Raw genomic sequence first — 21,336 nt, 5'->3', positions numbered from 1 at the left:
GGCCTCACTTTACCATTCTAATTTGAAAGAAATGATTGTTTTAATGACGAATTTTTATATACGGAGTATATAGTATTTGGGAGTTTTAAATATTTCTTGGTGTTAGTAAATGCTACATATCAATGTAAATATAGTTAGAGTATTAATTTACTTTAGAAGTTTATCCATTCATGACTCGCGATGTGCAAGACCTGGCGAAATCTATTTTAGAATTTTGACATGACTTTTTCAACATTAAATGAATTAATTGCAGTGGAATGAATTGCACTTTCAATAAATTTCATGGAATAACTAAATCATTTCACGATGTCTTCATTTCTCATATTTCTCTAATATACACACTTTCACAGAATTTACTAAGAAGTACAAACAAAATCAGGCATTCATTGTCAATTCAGACGAGATCCTGCGAAATTAACTAGCGTCGCAGCGATCGATATAGTTCATTATATTACATTGGACACGTATATAAAGTTCATGATGTAATTAGGCCACACATAAAATAAACAAATTTGTATACCTATTACATAATTTATTAATTAGGATAATTTTGAGATATAAATCTCTTATAAATAAAACTTTTTTAACTCAAAATTTTCAAAAATAGTATTCCTTCTGTCCTAAGTACTTGAGGTGTTTTCTTTTGAGAATGAGAATTAAGAACAAGTATTTAATTATTATGTGTATCATTATGTCAAGTAAAAAGAAAATAAAGTAAATATTGGATGATAATCTGTTACTAATATAAAGTAAAATAAATAACTCAAGTTAATTAACGGAGATGGAGGAATTGAGGAGTATATAAATTTTGTAAGTATCTAAAATTCAATGTATTATTTGACCGATAATCATTTCGTCAACGATCAATTTGACTAATTAAGTTAGTACTCCCTCCGTTTCGCCATAGTTGAGGCGAAACTTTTCGGCACGGAGTTTTAGAAATGAATATTGCGTGTGTTAAATAAATAAATAAAAAAGTAAGAGAGAAGAAAATGTAGAGAGAATAAAGTATAAAGTGAATAAAGTAGAGAGAGTAAAGTAAGAAAGAGAAAAAAAGTTATCATATATAGAAATTACTCAACTATAAAGAAACTTTCTGAAATGGAAAAATGACTCAATTATGACGAAACGAAGGGAGTACTACTCTACTTAGTTAAAAGAGAAACTTATTTGGACGTTCCAACTTTTCATCCTCCTCCTCGCCAACAGGCCATCAAGCTACTAGTATTTCATATCTTTATGTTATTCACATTTTTCTATTACGACTTGTCACAAACCACTTATGCTATTTTTATTTTAAGTAGAATTAGAATATTTAACTAATATGGAGTATTAGAATTAATCAAGTATTTTATTATTCTTCCATTATACTTAAAATACTAATGTAATTACACAAAAAAATGGATACCAAATTTACAACCTAGAATAAAAAGTGTGAGTAATATGAGACAGGAAGGAAGTACAATAAGTCGAAAACTATACCTCACACATAGGTTACTATGAATATAAAAAGAAAGACATGCAATATCCGATTTCTTCTGCAACATTTAAACAATAATTAAATTTGTATAGCATTTGAGAAATCTAGTTTTTTTTCAAAAAAAAGGAAATAGCTATGAATACACGACGAGACATGTTTACTAGACAAAACATTCCAAATTTAGGTAAGAATCTGTCATGATGATACCAAATCAGCCAAGGTAAATTTAAGATATTAGTACTACTAGAACCGCAGGCAAAGAAAATTAAGATTTGAGGGCAACTCGGGAAGTGACATAAGGCTCAATAGAGTGGAGCACGGTGAGGCGTGCTCTTCCTCCGGTTCATCACGTAAACCGGCGTGCACATAGACCGGATATGATGATTGCTCCTTTTCTTCCTCGTTATTTCGGTAATTAGAAGGCCACGCTGCTGCTGCTGTGAGTCGGGCGTCAATAGCCCATCTTCACAAAACGCACCAAAATTGCCCTTGCGAAGACACATTGAAACCCTCCTCCCATTTCTCTCTAGATGTCGAATCTGTGCATAACATATCAGCCATTAAGCATATACTATATAAAAAACAAACACTCTCTCAGTCTCTCAGTGTGTATTATGTTAATGTGTAGTGTAGGTGCCTTGCAATAGAGACAGCAGAAGAGATAGGAGTGTTGCAAATTTTTGTGGCAATTGATGCAAAAGCTGGTGCAAGCCTTGCTTGGCCTTGTTGGCGGCCTCCGATTCAAGAACACTACTTTTGCACTGTTAGTGTGATAATACTGCACACACAAAAAAGAAAAGTTAGGATAATTGTTTGTTATGGATGAATTTGAATAGACAGTGTTACTTGAACTTGAGCGCAGTCCATGAGTTTCTCAGCTTCTCTAATCCTGATCACATCATGGTACATGTATCGCCTAATCTGCAAGACGCGGTGGGAGCGGTGATGAGACAAGCAGTAGGGGCAAAGCCCGGCGCAGCAATCAAAGCAAAAAACATTCTTTTCGTTTCTCTTGTGGTGTTGGTGAATTATGCAGGGGCTGAAGAATTTCTGAGTCAGAAGCGCTGGGATCTCCCACTGCAATTCATCACTTTAATATTACTATATCATATATTCAAACCATAATTACTATGTCTATAGTAGTAGTAGTAGTACCATGGCTAGCTTGAACTGAAAATGGAGAGTGATGAGAGAGAGAGACACGGATATATTATAGATGCCAGGGCGGACTGCAAATGCTACAGCTCATTTAATGTTATTAAGGCTGCTCTTCTTCTTCCCTCCCACTTTTCTTGTACTGCTTCCGTCCAACCTTGTTATTTCACATGGACTATGTTTTCAATCATTCAATCCACTTTTTATTTTTTCTTTTTTTCTACACTATTCTATATTTATTTGTAAAATCAACATAAAATATTAGAAATCACAAAATTACATAATAGGAGTATATGTTAAATTAGTCATGTGTGTATTTGTATTACTCATTACTATTACATTGATAAGTTTGTTTCACTGGAGAAATGCGCAAAACAAAATTATCTTTATATATCACTGGAGCAGCACACATTTTTCATACAGTTATAAAACAGTGATTATCATAAAACAAACAAATCATATGTACAGGATTTAAATATTCATGTTGATGTACGCATCATCAGACACTGCTGCTTTCCTGTTATTGCTTATTCTTTTATCATTGGTCAATTTTTTTTTATATAAAATGTAGCTATGAAATTAAAAAATTTATCGCATAAAAATAGAAGAAAAACATACTAGCACAACGGCTCTGTAAAAGAGAATAATCAAATCAATCTGTAATAAAATATACCACTACCAATTTTATAAAAATAAATTAGTACGATCGCTGCGACACCCACATCTTACACCACATTTACACAAAAACACAAAAGAAACTAAAACTAAAAAAAAGTTCAAAACAAAAATACACACAATAATTAAAATTGGCTGCAGTCAAAATTAAATTAAAATGGCAAGGTAGAAATCTGTTTAAGGAAAAAGAAAAGCATAAATAAAAAAATCAAAGAAAAAAGTGAATGTTGATCCACTGTGGCCATTCCAAAATTGGTCACAATCAACTACCCTAAATTCCACCCAATTTGATGCAAGCCTGCTCCTCTCGCACGAGGCAAAGAAATTTTACAATAAAATTCAACATTATCCGTCAGATAATAGGGGTCGCATTTTTCTAATTCGTTCAATCAAATAATAGAAGTCTTATTTTTGCTTTTATCATGAATAGGTATGTAGTATGACCTTTCACTTATATTTTCATTATAAAATTAATAGCAGTATATGAAAATAAGACTAATACTATATACTACTAGTATTCTCTCCATTGAACTCATATTTCTTTACTCTGTAATCGAAAGAATTGAGACTCTTAACCGTAGAAAATTTATGAATAAAGTAATGCTTAAATATTCAATTACTAAGTTAAATTAGTTTTTAATCCACATGCTAAATAGTTTTAATCCACGTTTTTATTTATAAAAACTAAGAAGAAAAACATAAGAAACTAGCTATTGCTGAAATTTGTTGAGCTTTCACTCTACTAATAAATCACCATTCTTCAAAAAACCACAAGTTTTAATAAAAATGCAAAAAGAATATCCAATTAATCTCAAAATACTCAACAAAACAAAATTATTGGGGCCCATCATGAGACTGCTCCTACCTGCCTCGGCCAACAAAAACAGACACCAATACACCAATAGTGGATTGTGTTCTGTATTGTCTATTTTGAGATAGGTTGACAACTTCTTGGACCATCCCATCACTTGAAATTAATTTGTCTTTCAAATTTTACGGGAACATACGAAATTTAAGTTGTTTCACGGAAATATGCAACAAAACCAATTGAAAGAAGAAGAGGATTTTACTCCAAACGGAAAGTGTGTATTTGTAGACCTAAATGTGCAGTGCTTATGAGATAGCATGGTTTTGGTCTTTTTTGAAATCGACAAACTGCAGGTTTAGAATATGGCCAAATGCACATTAACTCACACTTGCCACTGCCTGATCTACAATAAAGTCCTCTCCACTTTTGAAATACACATATATAGCATTGATTTTAGTATTTTTTAAAGTTCAAATATATACCATCGCACCTAAAACTATCCTGATAACTACTTCAGGATTAGGAAATATAGTAATTATAACGCTAAAACAACGTGCTTTTAGCGCGATCAGATCCACAGGCATATGAGTACATGTGCGAGTGGATAGCATACCCTACTTGCAAGACTGCAAAACTCTGTTTTAGCAAACATCGGTGTGCTTGCAGAAAAATGTCATCAAGCCTTGGCGTCATATCCATATACACCAGAAGCAATTGCCTCCTTGACAATCTGTAGTATTCATGCAGCCATGAATAAAACCAGAAAATTATGACATGCAAGTATTGGAAACATACAATTAATTGCAAACCTGATTTACTTGAATAATTACTAAGCCAGAACATCCTCGAACCAAATTACTTAACATAACAAAGCGTTGCTGGATATCTTAAATTATTAATGAATCCATATCTGGCACATTCTAATAATAATTTAAGGAAAAGAATGAACAGAAATCACCTTCTCAAGTACACCTTTGCGGATATCTGCATGAGTTGCTTCGACTGTTTGCTTTGGAATGCAGAATATAATCTGTATCTGCTCCAAAGTTTTTACATCGTCATCAATGATTTCACGTTTAACAGCTACCAGTTACTGAAGTTTTCTCTGGAAAATTTCTATGGGTAAAGAAGATAAAAGACAAGTTGTTAATAAAACATGTATAGCAAATACATAAACAGTATTAATACTTTCACGAGTTAAGTATATCATGAAATTTAATCAACTGAAAATAGTGGAGTATGAGAAACTAAACTATAATGCCTTTTATAATTAAAGCTCAATATAATTAAATTAACCTTCATGAATTTCTATGGCCTTCTGTGGGTCAAAGTGCAGCTCTTCACAAAGATTCTTGAAGATAGGCAGCTTTACTATCCGCTTCCATCAGATGACCAGTAGATATGGCCGGCTGAAAACGTCCACGTTAAACTTGGACTGTAGTTTGAAGAGCAATTTTCTCTGCTTCTCGCCTTCCTAAACCAAATATATTTTTCAACCGATTCAGTGCAGCAAGTTATAAAAAGAACAAAAACAATGAGGTCGATAGAGAGGTAAAACAACAAATTTGCAAATGATTATAGCATGTACAATGTTTATACCAATAACATATGATAGTCTAAAATGAACGTATATTAATAACAGCAGCCAGCTGCTTAGACAGCAACAATTATGGCTGTAAATACAGAACAGTGAACGATAGCAAGTTTCTCTTCCAAGTTCAGGTTTTATTGAAGTTAATAAATGCACCACCATATCCTTCACCATGCATAAACATTTTTTTACAATTTTATGAAATAATATGAGACAGTAGATAACATAAAGTATTGCAGTTCAAATATGAAATATAAGAACACAAGCCAAGTGACCTAGGTTTGACCCTAGATCTTTCATGAGTTGAGTAGCCAGTATACTGAATCGGCCAATGGTTTGTTACAGCATCTAATCTTCTTTCCAGCAGAATAAGAGAAGGAAAATATGAGAAGTAATCCAAGGTAAAGCCCGAAATTCCAGCACTCCAATATACAATCCCACATGAAGCCAAGTATTACAAGAATCCAACCTTTTTCTCCCTCCAGCTATTATTATTATTTAGTTTACTTTTATCTCATATGCACCCTGATTCTTTATCTATCCATTCCATGTCATTCCAATTTGGTAGCTTGATGTGTTGGGCAGACTAGTTGATAAGGCTAGATGTGTTTCCATATAAGGGGTTTCACTGAGGGTAGAGACTAGAGAAGGAGTGGAAGCCTCTGCTCAAGTTGCTGATTATACTTTAATTTTTATTAATTACAGTGTGACTAATTTAAAATGGCCGATTAAAGATGAGACTTGTTTTGTGATAGATCAGGGCTTCAAACAAACATATGGATGGAAATGTACTTTCGAGCCATAAGCACACATACAAATTTCTCAACAGAAATCCAAGATTTCATCACAGAAACCATATATTTCAAGGCTTCAGGGTGGCACACTGAAGCAGCATAAATTTTCGTCCCTCTAGAATTTCAATGCCATTACCCACCCTGCGCCCCTTTAGCCAATCTTGCAGTCTGTACCAAAGTTCTATGCATGTATGTTATGTTTATCCAATCAAACATATATCATCTCAACATAATGTGAAAATGACCATTAGTTTTACCACCTACAGGATAGGTTACAGCTTTCAAGTTTGTCATGGAATCCCTGAGAATCAGTCAGATATTAGGAGACAGGGAAATCTTGCAAGAGAACAAATTGTTGTCACAAGTCACCAATACCAGATACGGAGTACAATATTGAGTAGTTTTTGAACTCAACCTCAAAATTTTTAGCAAATAAGCAACCAGCCCATTATACAGAATCAAAATAATCAGTAAACTGAATACATGCACGACATGCAAACTTTTCTAAATTACACAGTAAACCTACATCAGACATTCCAATTCTTATATCAGAATTATCTAGCTCACCTCATAATTTAAATCTCTGCAGCTTGGCTACTTCAGATGTATCCCAAAAGGTCATGACGCTGTTTCAGAAGAGATAACTTTTAAGGCGTTATAAAAACATTCTTCATCAATATTAAGGCTGAAGAAAAAATGACAAGAGCATCAGTACGGAATACAAATTCTTCAACTTTCTCAACTATTATGAAGTTCGCACAAAATGCAGAATCACAATGATTTTTAGATATGGAATCTAATCGGTTCATCATCCTTAAAACTATAAGATTCGAACAGACAGTCCACAAAAAGAAAAAATTTCAGAGGAATCACATTAAGTTGTTTAAAGTAGAAAAGACCAAAGACGTGCATTCACATAGTAGAGGAACAACTTTCTTCAGTGTGAAGAGATTGGAATACAGCTAAGTATACAATTGAAAAGCAAAAAAGGAGAGTCTAGGAAAATATCATTTGTTTTTCATAGCCCACAAACAGTAGTTAGTTTATCATATCTATTAAATGGGACTATCATTGATAAACCAGGATGAATCAAGAAAAAATAATGAAAAATATGAACTTAATATTCTGCAATTTAGCTGAATATACAATAATAGAAGATGAGAAATAGAAATCTATGATACTGTTTGGACAACATAACATCATCAATCAATAATGAGAATGTGTTACAGGCCAAACTGCACTATCTAATATTATTAGATACCTGGCTCCCAACTTCCAACTGCCTGCACTCAAGTACTGATTTACAATCTGCCCGTTATTTGAACCAGATTTAGTAAAGGCCACCAATTTCAAGTGCACTGCACCCGGGAAACTTCTTGGACCCCATGGTATCCATTTTCCTTCTGACTTTCTTTACATCTTCCCACCTATTGGCAGCTGCATATATATTGGCTAAAAGTGTATGACCACTAGAATCACTGGACTCAACCTCCAGAAGCTTCTTGGCAATACGTTCACCAATTTCAACATTTTCATAGTTCCTGCATGCACTAAGCAGAGCACCATAAAGTGGGATGACAAACTTGTTATCTTGATTAGGTATCTCTCTTATAATCTGTTCAGCTTCTTCCATGAGTCCAGCACGACCTAGAAGGTCTATCAGGCAACCATAGTGTTCTAACTTTGGTTCAAGTTGATAAACCTTAGTCATGGAATCAAAATGCTTACGGCCTTCCTCTACTAGCCCTCCATGACTGCAGGCACTTAAAACACCAACGAAGGTGATATCATCAGGTCTAATCCCGACTTGTGTCATTTCTGTGAATAATTGTACAGCCTTTTCTGCATCTCCATTCATGGCAAGTGCACATATCATAGACGTCCATGATGCTGCATCTTTCTGGTTCAGTTGATAGAAAATCTGCAAAGACTTCTCTAAGCAACCACATTTTGCATACATCTCTATAAGAGCAGTACCAACCACTGCATCAATAATAATTCCAATTTCTTTCAAGTAAGCATGAATCCATTCACCTTGTTCCAGCGCTCTTAATTGAGCACATCCTGTGAGTAAAGTAACAAGGGTATATTTGTCAGGTTTAATGCCATTCATTTGCATGCACCTAAACAAGTTCATGGCTTCATCAACCATGTTGAACTGTACATACCCATTGATCATGGTTGTCCATAAAACAAGATCTTTGACAGAGCTCCTCTCAAATAAAGCCCTAGCTTCATCCAAACAACCCAAATTTGTGTAAGCTGAAACCATACTAGTCCAACAAATAACATTTTTTTCTGGCATGGCATCAAATATTCCTCGGGCAATCTCTATGCATCCACACTTAGCATACATATCCATCAATGCATTTCCAATAATCATAGTAAACCCCAATTTTTTACTCGCATACTCATGAATTTCACGACCAAGATCCAAGTTCTTTAGTGCCGTACATGCAGATAAAGTGCTTACAATTGTGGCCTCGTCAGGTTGAAAACTTGTCTCTAGTCTGATCCTCCTATAAACATTTACAGCATCCTCAAACCTACTGCTCTTTACTAACCCAGAAATCAAGACATTCCATGAGATTAAGTCTCTTGTAGGAATTTCATCAAACACTTTCGCTAAATTCTGGACACATCCTAATTCCCTATACAAATCTAGAACCGAATTACAAACATAGCAATCATGAAGATCCCCACTTTTCAATGCAAACCCATGAAGCTTTTCCCCTTCAGGAACCATCCTAAGCCTTCCTACAGCCTTAAAGACAAAAGGATATGTATAATTATCGGGCACCAATCCCTTGAGACGTAACTCATCAAACAACGAAAGGGCTTTTCTGCAACTACTAGATTTCACATGTGCCTTGATCATCACATTATAGATAAATAAAGTTGGGAGCTCAATTTGAGCAAATATCATGTCAGCATAGTTTAAGTCAGCATCTGTGGCAAATGCCATGAGCTTGTGCAAGACATCAATGTTGCTGTGCAGACCATGAGTGAAGACCTGGGCTTGGATCTGCTTGAAACAAGTCATGGATTTGCATTTCTTTATGAGGTCTATGCATGCTTTCTTTGTCAGCAGGGATGATACTTCTGCAAAGGTTGAGAATTGAAATTTCAGAATGAGATAGCCTGGAAACAATAGCAACGTCCACTAATTATTTGCTCACTTTATAAAGTGAAGAGACTTCTACAATGACACGACCTTACCCAGTTATGCCAGCATACACACTTCATCTTACAGTTAAAAGCATTACTCCCGGACCCCAGTTAGATTATATTTTAGTACTAATGTGCACATTCAGTGAATACTTCGAGCCTATACACCTCCCACATTTACGGAGCAAGACAAAATATAGTTCTCTTCTCCCTTTATATTTGCAAGGGAATTATTTTGCTTGGCAAAAACTTACACAAGAAACTGAACCTTCTAAATGCAGGGAATCCTGAGTATATTCAATATAAGAAAAATGTTTTTTTTTAGCTAAAGTACCTTGGATGATTCCTATTGTAGACTGGGAGGCAGAGTCAGCAAGCAGGCATGGGTAATGCGTGAATGCAGTGCAGTGGTATGGTGGGGTCAAGCAGTCAGCGTTGGTGCCATGGTGGTGGGGATGTGGCGGTGCTAAAAATTCCCCGTAATCTCCTCTGTTGTACGTAAATTAGGGATTGTGATCATTTACGAGTGGGGATTAGGAAATTGGGAATTCTCGCAGGAATTTAACTAAGAGCATCCACATTCGCGTGCTTAGTAGATGCAGTAAGCACCCGCCCGCATGCTTAGGCAATAAGTACGTTGTTGTAGTGCGTAAGCGTGCACCATCCACACCACAATCAAGTGCACACGTGGTTCTGATGTTCAATAGGTGGCCGACATGTGGCCACAGATTTTAGTATTAATTTTTTCAAAATCAGATTTTCATATACAAAATGAAAATAGCCAACGACTATGTATTTTATTTCTTTGTTATTTATACACACTTCACGCTCCCCTACACAGGCAGTTTGTGGACAAGTTACACATGACATATTGAACTGATCATGAAGAAAATGTTACGGCCACACTTTCCTAGTCAATGAGATTCAAATCAACAATCATTCACTCGCATATCACCACATAACTGAGTTTAGGTAAACCAAACTAAACAGCTTAATCAAAAATTTATCATCAAACGAAAGCTACATCAGTGCCGAATGTACAAATCGCTGATCCACATTTTAGGTCTGCTCAAACGCGATGAAAATAGAAAATAACAAAATGAAAGCAGTTAAGAGCAGCAATCTCAAACCTATATTGAGTTATCTATACAACAATGTATTACCGGAAGGGAAGAGAGGGCGGCAGCGGAGCTCCACATCTTGTCTAGAGATAGATTCAAGGATTGTCGCCAGCACTTGTTCAGGCTTCTTATCCTTTAGATCTTTCTTATCAAATTTTGGCTGGGGTTTCTCTGCTTTAGAGGTTTCCAAAGCCATGCTCCGGCAATAGGTCAGCTGCCACTGAGATTGCCGGAATCGTGAGGCGTGGCCGGCGATTACTCGGAGCAACATATTGATTTTCCGATTTTTCGATTTTTTAATAGTAAGCTGTAGTTGGGGTTTTAGCGTCTCCATTCTCAAGGTTTGGGCTTTGGGGAGGCAATTGGGCTGTGAGGTGCTAATCAAATACTTTAACCATATGCTTGATGGCTTTGGGCCTCCTGCATAATTAACCAATGACATTCTTAGTCTAATAAAAAAAAAGCTTTCAACATTATATTTGTGCCATTATAAAAATTCAATCCCTTGAATATGCATGCATATCCACACTCTAAGTGTTTTCAAACCACATAGTATTACTTCTATTTTTCTACACTAGTATTATAGCGATAGATAATTCATCTATTTTTAAGTTATAGTAGGATCTAAAATATATATTTTTATTCATTTATCTTCCCTATTAAACTGATTCTTAGTGAAAAACCAATTTTGTGCGTATTTTTTTTGGAAGAATTAGGGTAAGAAATTCAGTGGGGATCACCTACTACTTTTCCTACACCATTTCCTACTACATTCTTTACAAACATAAAATATGATGGTAGGCCCATTATTTATATTTGTGAGGGGTGGAGTAGGGGATGGTGTAGAAAAAATAGTAGGCGATCCCCACCGGAAAAAAATAGGTTTAGGAGTTCGGTGTATCCTTGCCCCTTTTAATTTCCGAGTGGGACATTTTGTTAGGCTGCTTATTTTATTTATTTAGTTGGACCTAGCCTAGATCAACTGTTGGGCTGAATCTTAGTAGTTGTTGTGGGCTGTAGTTAATTTTGAAAATGGGTTTGATTCTAATTAATAATTGGACTGAGATTAAATAGTCGGAGTAGGTTGGCTTAATTTAATTTAATTTAATTTAACTGTTTGGGATTGTATAATAATTCCTTCATAATTAAATCTACCGAGAGAATTAAGGAATTAATCCAATGATTAATATTTTTTGTGATTAAATCTCTAAATTAATTAATGATTAATCTCTTGATTAACTAATCTCTTAGTAATAATCATATTTATTTATTTATTTTTATTCATCTGCCAAAATTATTGTTTATCTAAGTATGAAAATTTTCTCACATTTTATTAGTACTACAATTTATGTATATGGAATGAAACAAATCAAAACTCACTCTTATATCAAAACTAAGGCCAAATTATAGTCACTAATTAGGATGATCAACCGCTTAGCTTTTGGCATGCGTCAGATATATGGAGTATCTAAATGCATGAAGAGCATTGAAAAAGAAGGGAAGAAAAGAGTTGAATAGAACTAATTCTATCGACTTGAAAATGTCCGATCCGGGGCAAATTAAATACTGCAGGAAATTAGAAGTAAACATGGACATGCCGTAGCACACACCATTATCTAAAAGACGAATAGATGAGTTAGGGGGAAAAAAATTGAAGATATATTCTCCATCCGTTCACAATAAATAGTCCTGGTATAGATGACGCAGATTTTAATACGTAACTAGTAATTAAGGAAAAAATGAGAATTTAATTGGAGTGGTGAGCCATATAGTTACAATGATAATATTGAAATGAATCCTAATTTTATATCAAAACTAAGGTTAAATATGAACCATTAAATATAAAAAAACAGATGGTGGAGATATATGGTTTTCGCCCATTATTAGTTTAATGGCGGTGATACACATAAAAATTACTCCCTCCGTTACCTCATAGTTGAGGCGAAACTTTTCGCCACAAAGTTTAAGAAATAGATGTTAAGTGTGTTAAATAAATAGACAAAAAAGTAAGAGAGATAATAAAGTAAGATATAGAAAAAAGTTACTATATATGGAAACGACTCAACTATGAGGGAACTTCCCAAAATAAAAAAAAAATGACTCAACTATAAGGGAACTTCTCAAAATGGAAAAATGACTCAACTATGAGGGAACGGAGACATTATATATAGTGAAAGTACATTTACATTGACTTAAGGCATCATAGGAATGCAACTATGAACATTATACTGTATGTCGTTATTGTTATACTATAAATTATATTCGTGCAAATTTATTCGTCCATATGTATGCAATTGAGATTTTGTTATAATATTTGTAAAATTATCTTTAATTGAATGTATGTTACGTGAAAATAATTTTAATCAAGAGGGAATTAAATAAAATTTAAATTTTTTAAGATTTTCAAGGATTGTCAATTGTCACTAAAGTAACACGTAACATTAAAAAATCACAAAATCGACAATATTATAGTAACTCATCGAGTGCATTATCTATGCTACACTAGGACATTATTCAAACTAGTGTTAATCCACGCGCTATGCGCGAGTTAGAATGTTTTTTTACTATCAATTTGATATTGTGAATAAATAAAATAAGTGAGACTAAAAAAATTTAGGAGTATATACCAAGAGTATATAAATCTAATGAAATATTTTATATACAAATAAAATATTAGGGGACAATAATATCTTCCAACTTTCACATAATACATGTTAACCTAGCAAAGATAGCTATCATTCTCATCTTCTTCGTCAAATATTCATGTATCATCTTCTTTTCGGACGACAAACATCTTCCTACAGAAGCTTTGTTCATTGGTCATTTCAAACAGTGACATCTCTCCCTTTTTTTATTCAACAAACAAAGAAGTAATAGTGTAAATGAAATTTGAAAAAAAATATATATTTGGGATGTTATAGTTCAACACAACAGATCGTAGATATTGTACAAAATAGCATAAAAAAAGAAAAGAAAACATGATACCCTTTGTAGAATGATTGAGGAGCTATTCAGTCCTAAAATGAGTTGAAGCATTGTTGAAGTTGCCCTAAGAATGAATTTTCTTCAATTCTTAAAGCTTTTCAGCTTGGTGGAACTCAATATCTTTGTGTTTCTATTTTCGCAAAGTATCCTTGTACAAGCCAAATTTATAGAAAATGGGTACCTTTTCATATTCTTGGTGACTTTAAGCCAATATTATTTGTGATAAACTAAATTAATAACAAATGAAGACCTTTCAAATTGTAATCCATTAATAAAAATTATTTGGATTAACAAATTTTTTATCAGTCATCGATTATAACTGCCAGTGCTACATTATAAATTAATTATAGACCATTAATTCATAGATATGATTCAAACAAATTAATTGGGTGGTGGTGGTAAATTGCACTCATTCTTTAATCCCAATATTGAATAATTGTAATGGTAATGGTAATAAATATGATAATGATAATTAGTGTTGTAATGGTAATAAATGGTAGTAATTAGAACATATATGCTAGTTACAATTCCATGGTTGAATATAAGAAAAACTCCCACCGTAACTTATGGAGTATAGGCTCGATATGTAGTATTCAAATTGATCCCATAATTTGTAAATATTTTAAAATTAGGACAAAATTTATAAATATTTTAAAAGAACGCCAAAACTCGGCTTTTATATTTGTATAGATGAATCTACGACAGAATATCATCGATTATTCTATAACTACAAAATGAATCATTCTCTAATTTACCCTTACTACATAAAATAAATCATACTCCTATTATTTCTCAACCACAAATGATCTAGAAATAAATGCAGTGCTTTTAATTTTGTCACTGCGGCCTTTTTATATCATTCCATTCATTTCAAATTTTGTATACCTCATAGCATCGAACTGAAAACGCTATCCGTTGTTAAACCAAATAAGATTAGAAAAATGTTTTAGAGACATAATGTCTCCAAGCCATAATGTCGTAATGAGGTTAAAATTGTAATCTTATATTATATTATATTTTTCATTAAATCTACACTTTTTTACATCTACCTTTTTGCCCTTACATCTTAAATAAGGATGTGGTAGCTTAATTATGGAATATATATAAATGTGGAAGATATGATTTAAAATCAAAATATATACCTAAAGAAGTAGAATATTAGAGAAATGAGAGATTTATTCATAAGTGTTTTATTCAACGTAATATTCCAAAACTAAGGGAATAAATTATGAGATTTGAACTTAATGAATAAATTATGAATCCATTTTATAAAAATACTAATCCTATATTATTTTCTTCTTTTTCTTATATAAAATATTAGAATTTTAAGCTCCATTCAGTATCTCATTAAATAAATTAATAATAATAATAATAATAATAATAATAATAATAATAATAATAATAATAATTAACTTTATAGTTTTTATTTTAAGAATTTTGTAATTTTTATTATACTACTTCTTTCCTTTCCAAAATTTTAATTTATTTAAATTTTTTATTCTTAGAACATTGCAATCGAACTTCGATCAAATAATAAATAATTACAAGGCATTTTCTCTTTTGCTTTATAAATAATTGAGTTATTAACTCAATTCACTATATCATGAAATAAAATTAAGAAAATATGTATAATATATTAATACTAATTGGGTGTAGGTTTTTTTATATCATACTTACTATTCTAAATTATTCAATTTTGAAAATTTAATTATTCAAATTTTTAATTTTTGGAAAATTATTGTCGAACCTTAGTCAAAATAAATATAATACTAATTGAATTTATTATTTTAATTTTATGTATTTTATAATATTAGTACTCTAGTTTGATTTTTGTGTATTTATTTTTATGTTATTCCTATGTAAAATATATAATATACTTTATTGAATTTCACCGTTATCTTTACTAGTCTTTATTATAGAAATTAGATCATCCCCTAATGATCATGCTAATTGATTTTATCCAAAAATAGCGTTTGGTTATATTTGTCCACATATAAAATATAATTATGGCATAGAGACATAAGGGTATTATGGCATGGAGACATTATGTCTCTAAATCACTACCCGCTTAAGATTATATGCTCCAACATTATGGAAAATCTTGCTTGAGTTTGACAGATCAAATTCCATCATACCAGGGGTAAACACCTACATTGCTAGCGAATTGTATTACTCCACAAATTCACATCTACTAAATATGCACTCGAATCATAATATTAGACCAGATGAAACTTGACCCTTAATTAATTCGCACCCCAAATTTGTGCAATATCATTCATTAATTTAATTTGGGTCCATACTCTATACAAATTGAATGATCTCCTCATAGCATCACGCAGAAATTAGGGTCTAGCTAATATCATAATTTAACACATACATAGGGCTAATTAAAGGAAACACAGATACATTAGATTTATTAAAGCAAGCTTCATTTTCAGATGGGTTTAGGAGATCTGTAGTTAGAGCTAACTACAGTTAAGCACCCCGGCCCACATCAAAATCCTCTCCCAACATAACACACCATTTCGAAGCTCATAAACCTATCCGAAAATGTCCAAACAGTCTTAACACAGCATAATAACACATCAGAAAACCCTAATCATAGAAGCAAAATAGATATACTAAGAAGGCACACCACCATAGACTGCAATTGACTAGCTAGTACGGCGACACACCGATGTTGGCAGAAGCAAGAAACCCATCTTTCATCATCACTTCATCTCCTTCCTATCAATCAACAATAATATTCAAGAAAACTAATAAAAAAGATTTATTATTATTAGTTTTTTGATGAATTGTGTGAAATCTAGGGTTTTGTTTAGAGATAGGGTTACCTGTTGGCACAGATTTGGTTTCTTCACGGGTTGATCAGGCATAAGGCCGAAGTGGATGTGTGGGAAGTGGGCCCACTGGATGCAAGAAAACAAAAAAGAAGAAAACACCAAAACAATTTTATGAAAAATAAAAAAACCCTAGTTGAAAATTGAAAGAAGAGGAAGTGACTTTTATCATAATCTTACATTTTTTGCAGCAGCGCTGAAGGCCTCCCTGTGACTGATATCAGGGTTTCCAGCTTTGATACGCTGGATCTCATCTCTGCAAATATTAATTAGTACAATATTTGTCATAAATTTTGATAGATTACAGAATAATCTCTCAGCCGAGGAACAGATTCCTCATGCAAAACTACTTAGCTAAGGGATGAAGTACTTTTTGTATACATTAACAAAAAATGAAATACAATTGATTCAACTTACTTGATGAAGCGGTTGTAAGCAGAGGGCACTCTCTGTCTTTTCTCCGGGGCTGTGAGCAAGGAAGCAAATAAAAACAAACAATAAAACAAGAAACAGACATTAAAATCACTGTGCTGACAATTTACTTTACTGATTTCTGTCATCAATATCACTTTTTTTCTCATCACTGCTTCATCATTATCTAATGATTTTCGTCTCACTAAAATTTCTTGTGACGGTTTCCAAGACGCGATGAATCCCGAGGGACCACCTTAAAAATTTCACTCAAAACAATCTTGAAAGAGCTAAATCAAAACAAAAAAAATGAGTGTTTGAATGGAATTAAACGTAGTAAAAATGGAAAGACAATTTAGGGTTTTGAGAAATAAAAAATGAAGACAAGAAAAGTGGAAATTTGTGGCGTACGTCGTTTAACAGCAGGAGGCTTGGGAAGGTCATCGATCTCACGAGGGAAGAGGGAAGGGTCGATTGGATTGATGGGGAAGTTTGGCGGGGCGTTGGTGCGGATGTCCTCCTGCAGGGATGTGAAGATGAAAGAAAGGGTAATGAAAAATGAAATGGAGAAGAAGTAGAAGGGATTTATAAATTAAATATACCAGGAGATTGTGGGGAGAGAAGAGGGAGTGGGAGTGGGTGAGGTTGGGAGAGGGGAGGAGAGATCCACGCATGTTGACAGAGAGGAGGTTGGAGCAATGCCCGCATCTCACCGTCACTGTCTTGAACAAACTCGTGCAAGGAACACCCACCTATATATATTAATACATATATATCAGAATTAAGAGATTGAGAGACACTGAAAGAGAGAGAGAAGATGCAGACGGCGAGGACAGTGTCGCAAAATTTGCAATGGACGTAACAGAGCTGCCCGGAAGGAGAGAGGAGGTGGTGGTCCGGAGCAAAACCAGTTGAAGATGACATTTTCCTCTCTTTTTTAAATTTCTTTTTTTTTTTCAGAATGGAATTCCGTGAGATTGATTTGATATGACTGATTGATTGATTGATTGACTAGTCGAGGTATGTATAGAGCCGGCTCTATGTGTTTTGCTTTTTTTAACCGCCTTCCCCATGCTTTCTTTTTTTGGGTTTTACCTTTAACTTTTAATTACTGTCTCTCTCTCTCTCTCACTCCATTAAACATGCTCCCATTATTTTCTCACTAAATCTTTGATTGAATACATGAATCATGAGATGTGTGCTTCATTTGATCTCATAATTTGTCTATATGTTATGTCTAATTATTGAATCCAAACTATTACTTGCATGTGGGATTAAGTGGATCATGAAGTTAAGGTACATCTGAGACTATTGTTCAAATTATTTCATACACTATTCATCAAAGACAAATTGACTAAGGGAATGGGAATGTGCTGTCTAGATTCTGTTGGAATTTTGTGATTTCAACCAAATCATCTTGCGTTTGGACACAATTCATCAATATTTTACCCTAAGAATTTAAAGAAAAGATTTACTCCTACAAAACAAAGATACAGAAATTCCAAATTAAATTGCTAGCTATTGAAATTTTATGATTCTGATTTTGTTTTTATTTTTTGTTAGACCAAAGTATCCATCGTCGGACCAAGTACTCGTGCTGATTTATAGGCACCTCGAAGGATGAGACAATTGACTCAAGGATTTAGCCTAGTGATCTATCACTTGACCATTAGATTAAGGATAGATGAGTCAAAATGTCACTCTACTACATCTACACCCCTTGGGTTTTTGTTTAACAATATCTTTAAAGTATAATGAATCTCATGTTTAATAGTAGTAGTAGTAGTACTATTTTTGTAAGTACTTTCACAATATAATGATATGCATATTTTGTTTAATACTACCTCCGTCTCTGAAAATTTGTCTCATTCTTCCATTTCCGTCCTTCCCATAAAATTTGTCTCATTTCACTTTTACCATTTTTGGTAGTGGACCCCATATTCCACTAACTCATTCTTACTCACATTTTATTATAAAACTAATATATAAAAGTAGGACTCACAATCCACTAATTTTTTCAACTCACTTTCCATTACATTTCTTAAAACCCGTGTCGGATCAAAGTGGGACAAATTTTGGGGGACGGAGGTAGTATTAGAGATTTTGGTGTTTCATTGTTAGCATAAAATTAATATATCACCAAAATATGCAACGCACGCGTCCACCTGAAATGACGTTCACCTGGCGTAACAATTATATTATCAGTATATGATTAAGGACGTCGGTATAGCCTGAAATTTATAGACTAGCCCAAATAGTTCGTCAAATTTTATATACTGAAGTTCCGCAGGCATAACTTATCTGAACATCGAAACATCTTGATATGTACAAATTTAATGTGATCAAGAGCTTATTTTTTCAGCTCATCTTATTATTAGATTCTAGAACCATTCTTGTATATACCTTGTTACATGGAGGTGTCTATAAAGCACGTGTTACACTCGTGCACGTGGAAAAGAGAAAAGAAATACTAGTAGGTATTAAGAGCTAGTTATTCTAAATATGAAAAGCTAAAATTATGCATCTCCCAAAAATCATTAATTACTTTCATCGGAAAACCCATGTGTAATGACCGGTGTTCCAATTGTTTTCAGACATTACTTGTGTTTCCCTAAATCTTAATGTCTTATCTTATCCAAAGTAAATTGTACTATGTCCAATAATATATTAATAAGATGCGTATCCAATATTTGCAATTGAACAAGAATAGAAGTCAAAATTTGCTGTAAAAAAAAAATGTTTCTACCTTCGCCATCTTCGGGTTTTGAGTTGGATTGGAATATTCAGATTGTTACTCTCTAAACATTCACTCTAATAAAAATAGGTCAAAATTAAAGGATACCACTAATTTAGAATATTTAAATTAAATTGTTTTAATTATTTACACAGACTTAAATAGTATATGTGTGAGGGAGGAATGAACGGACTTTTAACAAGGGATGAACAAATAAACATATTAAATCAATGAACCATATATGAATAAATAAAATTTGAATTCGAATTAGAATTTTTGCTCATTCTGAAATTTGAATTTTGGTATTGCATTAATCCATCAATATGTTTCAATTATTTATACTAATTATTAGTAGTATTATTTGAGGGTGTGTGAATGTGAGTGAATGAGCGAAGCACAAACATATAACAAGAGATGAACAAACATGCATATATGTGTTGAAGAGATGAATGGATAAATGAAAAGTAAATACGGATAGGCACACAAAATCAATGATTAAGATAAAAATATTTTTTTATTACTTCTTATGGGATTCAAACTCTGGTATTGCATCAATCCATTAAGAGATGCATCTATTGTAGATTTTTATGATCATAGAGCTAAAAATGATTCTGTAGATTTGTAATTTCCACCCGATCCTCTTCCTATATGGTTCATTGATTTAATAAAAGATGGCGTTATATAGTATTTCCAATTTATATGTACAAGTTGTCGATTGTACATATATATAGATGTAATTAAATACATGGTCGGCATTGCCATTGTGTGTGTGTGTGTGTGAGAAAGAGAGAGAGAGGATGCAATTGCAGATGATGCGGCAGATGTGGGGGAGAGGGAGTGAGAAAAGGACGTGTGCATGGGCCTCATTATTCACCAGTTATTTTCGCAGTTAAGAGCATCGCCTTTTCCACATACATCATACACCCCTCTTTTCTCGTTTCCCAATTTACTATTCTTATATGCATATACTTCTACTCTTAATTAAATCTTCTACTATGTGTTTGTAGGGTTATATTTGTCCATATGTATAGTGTAGGCATCCTATTAAAGGAAACAAACAATTTGTAACGTTGATCCTATTTGATCTTAATTTGAGTGATGGATGATACGAAATTAATCACATTATTTGTGGTAGAGATCATCTTAAGACCATTAGCAATGGATATGCCCATCTCAAGGGCCTATCTTTTTTTCCTATTTCCACGTCACCATTTCACCCTATCTCGCTATAATGAAAGGGTCTATTTCAGGGTCTATCCAACTTTCCATTTCATTTCCACATCAGTATTATTTCTATATTTTATTTTTAACTATTGGTATCAAATAAAATGAGATAAAATAACAAATAAAAATAAATTCAAGACAAATAAATTATAAACATACATACTTAAGTTTAAAACAAAAGAAACATCATACATTTAATAAAAAAGATAATAAAAGAAAGAAGTATAGAGTGAGAATGAAGGGGTGAATGTAAATAATGGGGTATGGGGTATATACAGATCGTTTCAAATAACTTTTTAAAAAATAAAAAAAAAATTACACGATAGGGCCCATGTGTCATCGGCCATGGC

The 21,336-nt window shown here is 33.2% G+C and overlaps 3 protein-coding genes across 8 annotated transcripts; all 3 read right to left on the bottom strand.

Annotated features, from left to right (window-relative positions):
• Positions 1-1,628: 1,628 nt before the first annotated feature.
• On the bottom strand, positions 1,629-5,420 carry LOC148933577 (PLATZ transcription factor family protein). Its single transcript, XM_089060627.1, has 5 exons — positions 5,415-5,420; positions 5,077-5,154; positions 2,327-2,557; positions 2,118-2,258; positions 1,629-2,019 (listed from the first exon to the last, which is right to left on the bottom strand). The coding sequence occupies exons 1-5, from the start codon at positions 5,418-5,420 to the stop codon at positions 1,783-1,785; spliced, it is 693 nt and encodes a 230-aa protein (XP_088916753.1). The 3' UTR covers positions 1,629-1,782.
• LOC125218169 (Pentatricopeptide repeat (PPR-like) superfamily protein) lies at positions 4,543-11,097 on the bottom strand. Of its 5 annotated transcripts, none has more exons than XM_048119789.2 (6): positions 10,835-11,097; positions 7,765-9,605; positions 7,071-7,188; positions 5,415-5,592; positions 5,077-5,234; positions 4,543-4,848 (listed from the first exon to the last, which is right to left on the bottom strand). In XM_048119789.2, the coding sequence occupies exons 1-2, from the start codon at positions 11,061-11,063 to the stop codon at positions 7,834-7,836; spliced, it is 2,001 nt and encodes a 666-aa protein (XP_047975746.1). In that variant the 5' UTR covers positions 11,064-11,097; the 3' UTR covers positions 4,543-4,848; positions 5,077-5,234; positions 5,415-5,592; positions 7,071-7,188; positions 7,765-7,833. The 5 variants fall into 5 exon arrangements, with proteins under 5 accessions (XP_047975746.1, XP_047975745.1, XP_047975743.1 ...); XM_048119788.2 differs by having other exon boundaries at positions 7,071-7,147; XM_048119786.2 differs by having other exon boundaries at positions 7,071-7,129.
• A 5,067-nt stretch (positions 11,098-16,164) lies between these two features.
• On the bottom strand, positions 16,165-18,034 carry LOC125218969 (axial regulator YABBY 1-like). Of its 2 annotated transcripts, none has more exons than XM_089063198.1 (7): positions 17,854-18,034; positions 17,631-17,780; positions 17,440-17,548; positions 17,035-17,083; positions 16,798-16,873; positions 16,612-16,686; positions 16,165-16,533 (listed from the first exon to the last, which is right to left on the bottom strand). In XM_089063198.1, exons 1-7 carry the CDS (start codon positions 17,950-17,952, stop codon positions 16,525-16,527), a joined length of 567 nt encoding a protein of 188 aa, XP_088919324.1. In that variant the 5' UTR covers positions 17,953-18,034; the 3' UTR covers positions 16,165-16,524. The 2 variants fall into 2 exon arrangements, with proteins under 2 accessions (XP_088919324.1, XP_047976754.1); XM_048120797.2 differs by having other exon boundaries at positions 16,165-16,504; positions 17,854-18,033.
• Positions 18,035-21,336: the final 3,302 nt, after the last annotated feature.

The sequence above is a fragment of the Salvia hispanica genome, chromosome 1, assembly GCF_029641045.1.
Source record: "Salvia hispanica isolate PSC_SH4W2 chromosome 1, Shi_PSC_v1, whole genome shotgun sequence".
Taxonomy (NCBI): domain Eukaryota; kingdom Viridiplantae; phylum Streptophyta; class Magnoliopsida; order Lamiales; family Lamiaceae; genus Salvia; species Salvia hispanica.
This window is presented reverse-complemented; position numbering and strand designations above follow the sequence as displayed.

Bases quoted from the DNA above. Each gene is read 5' to 3' on its own strand.
- LOC148933577 (XM_089060627.1), bottom strand. The intron at 2,259-2,326 runs GTAACACTGTCT...TTGTGTGTGCAG, and splicing joins TGGACTGCGCTCAAGTTCAA to TATTATCACACTAACAGTGC. The intron at 2,020-2,117 runs GCACCTACACTA...TGTTATGCACAG, and splicing joins TCTGCTGTCTCTATTGCAAG to ATTCGACATCTAGAGAGAAA.
- LOC125218169 (XM_048119789.2), bottom strand. From the start codon at position 11,063: ATGTTGCTCCGAGTAATCGCCGGCCACGCCTCACGATTCCGGCAATCT. The intron at 9,606-10,834 runs GTAATACATTGT...CAACCTTTGCAG, and splicing joins CCGCCCTCTCTTCCCTTCCG to AAGTATCATCCCTGCTGACA.
- LOC125218969 (XM_048120797.2), bottom strand. From the start codon at position 17,952: ATGTCATCTTCAACTGGTTTTGCTCCGGACCACCACCTCCTCTCTCCT. The intron at 17,781-17,853 runs GTCTGCATCTTC...TAATATATATAG, and splicing joins TTTGCGACACTGTCCTCGCC to GTGGGTGTTCCTTGCACGAG. The intron at 16,505-16,611 runs GTAACCCTATCT...GTTGATTGATAG, and splicing joins AACCAAATCTGTGCCAACAG to GAAGGAGATGAAGTGATGAT.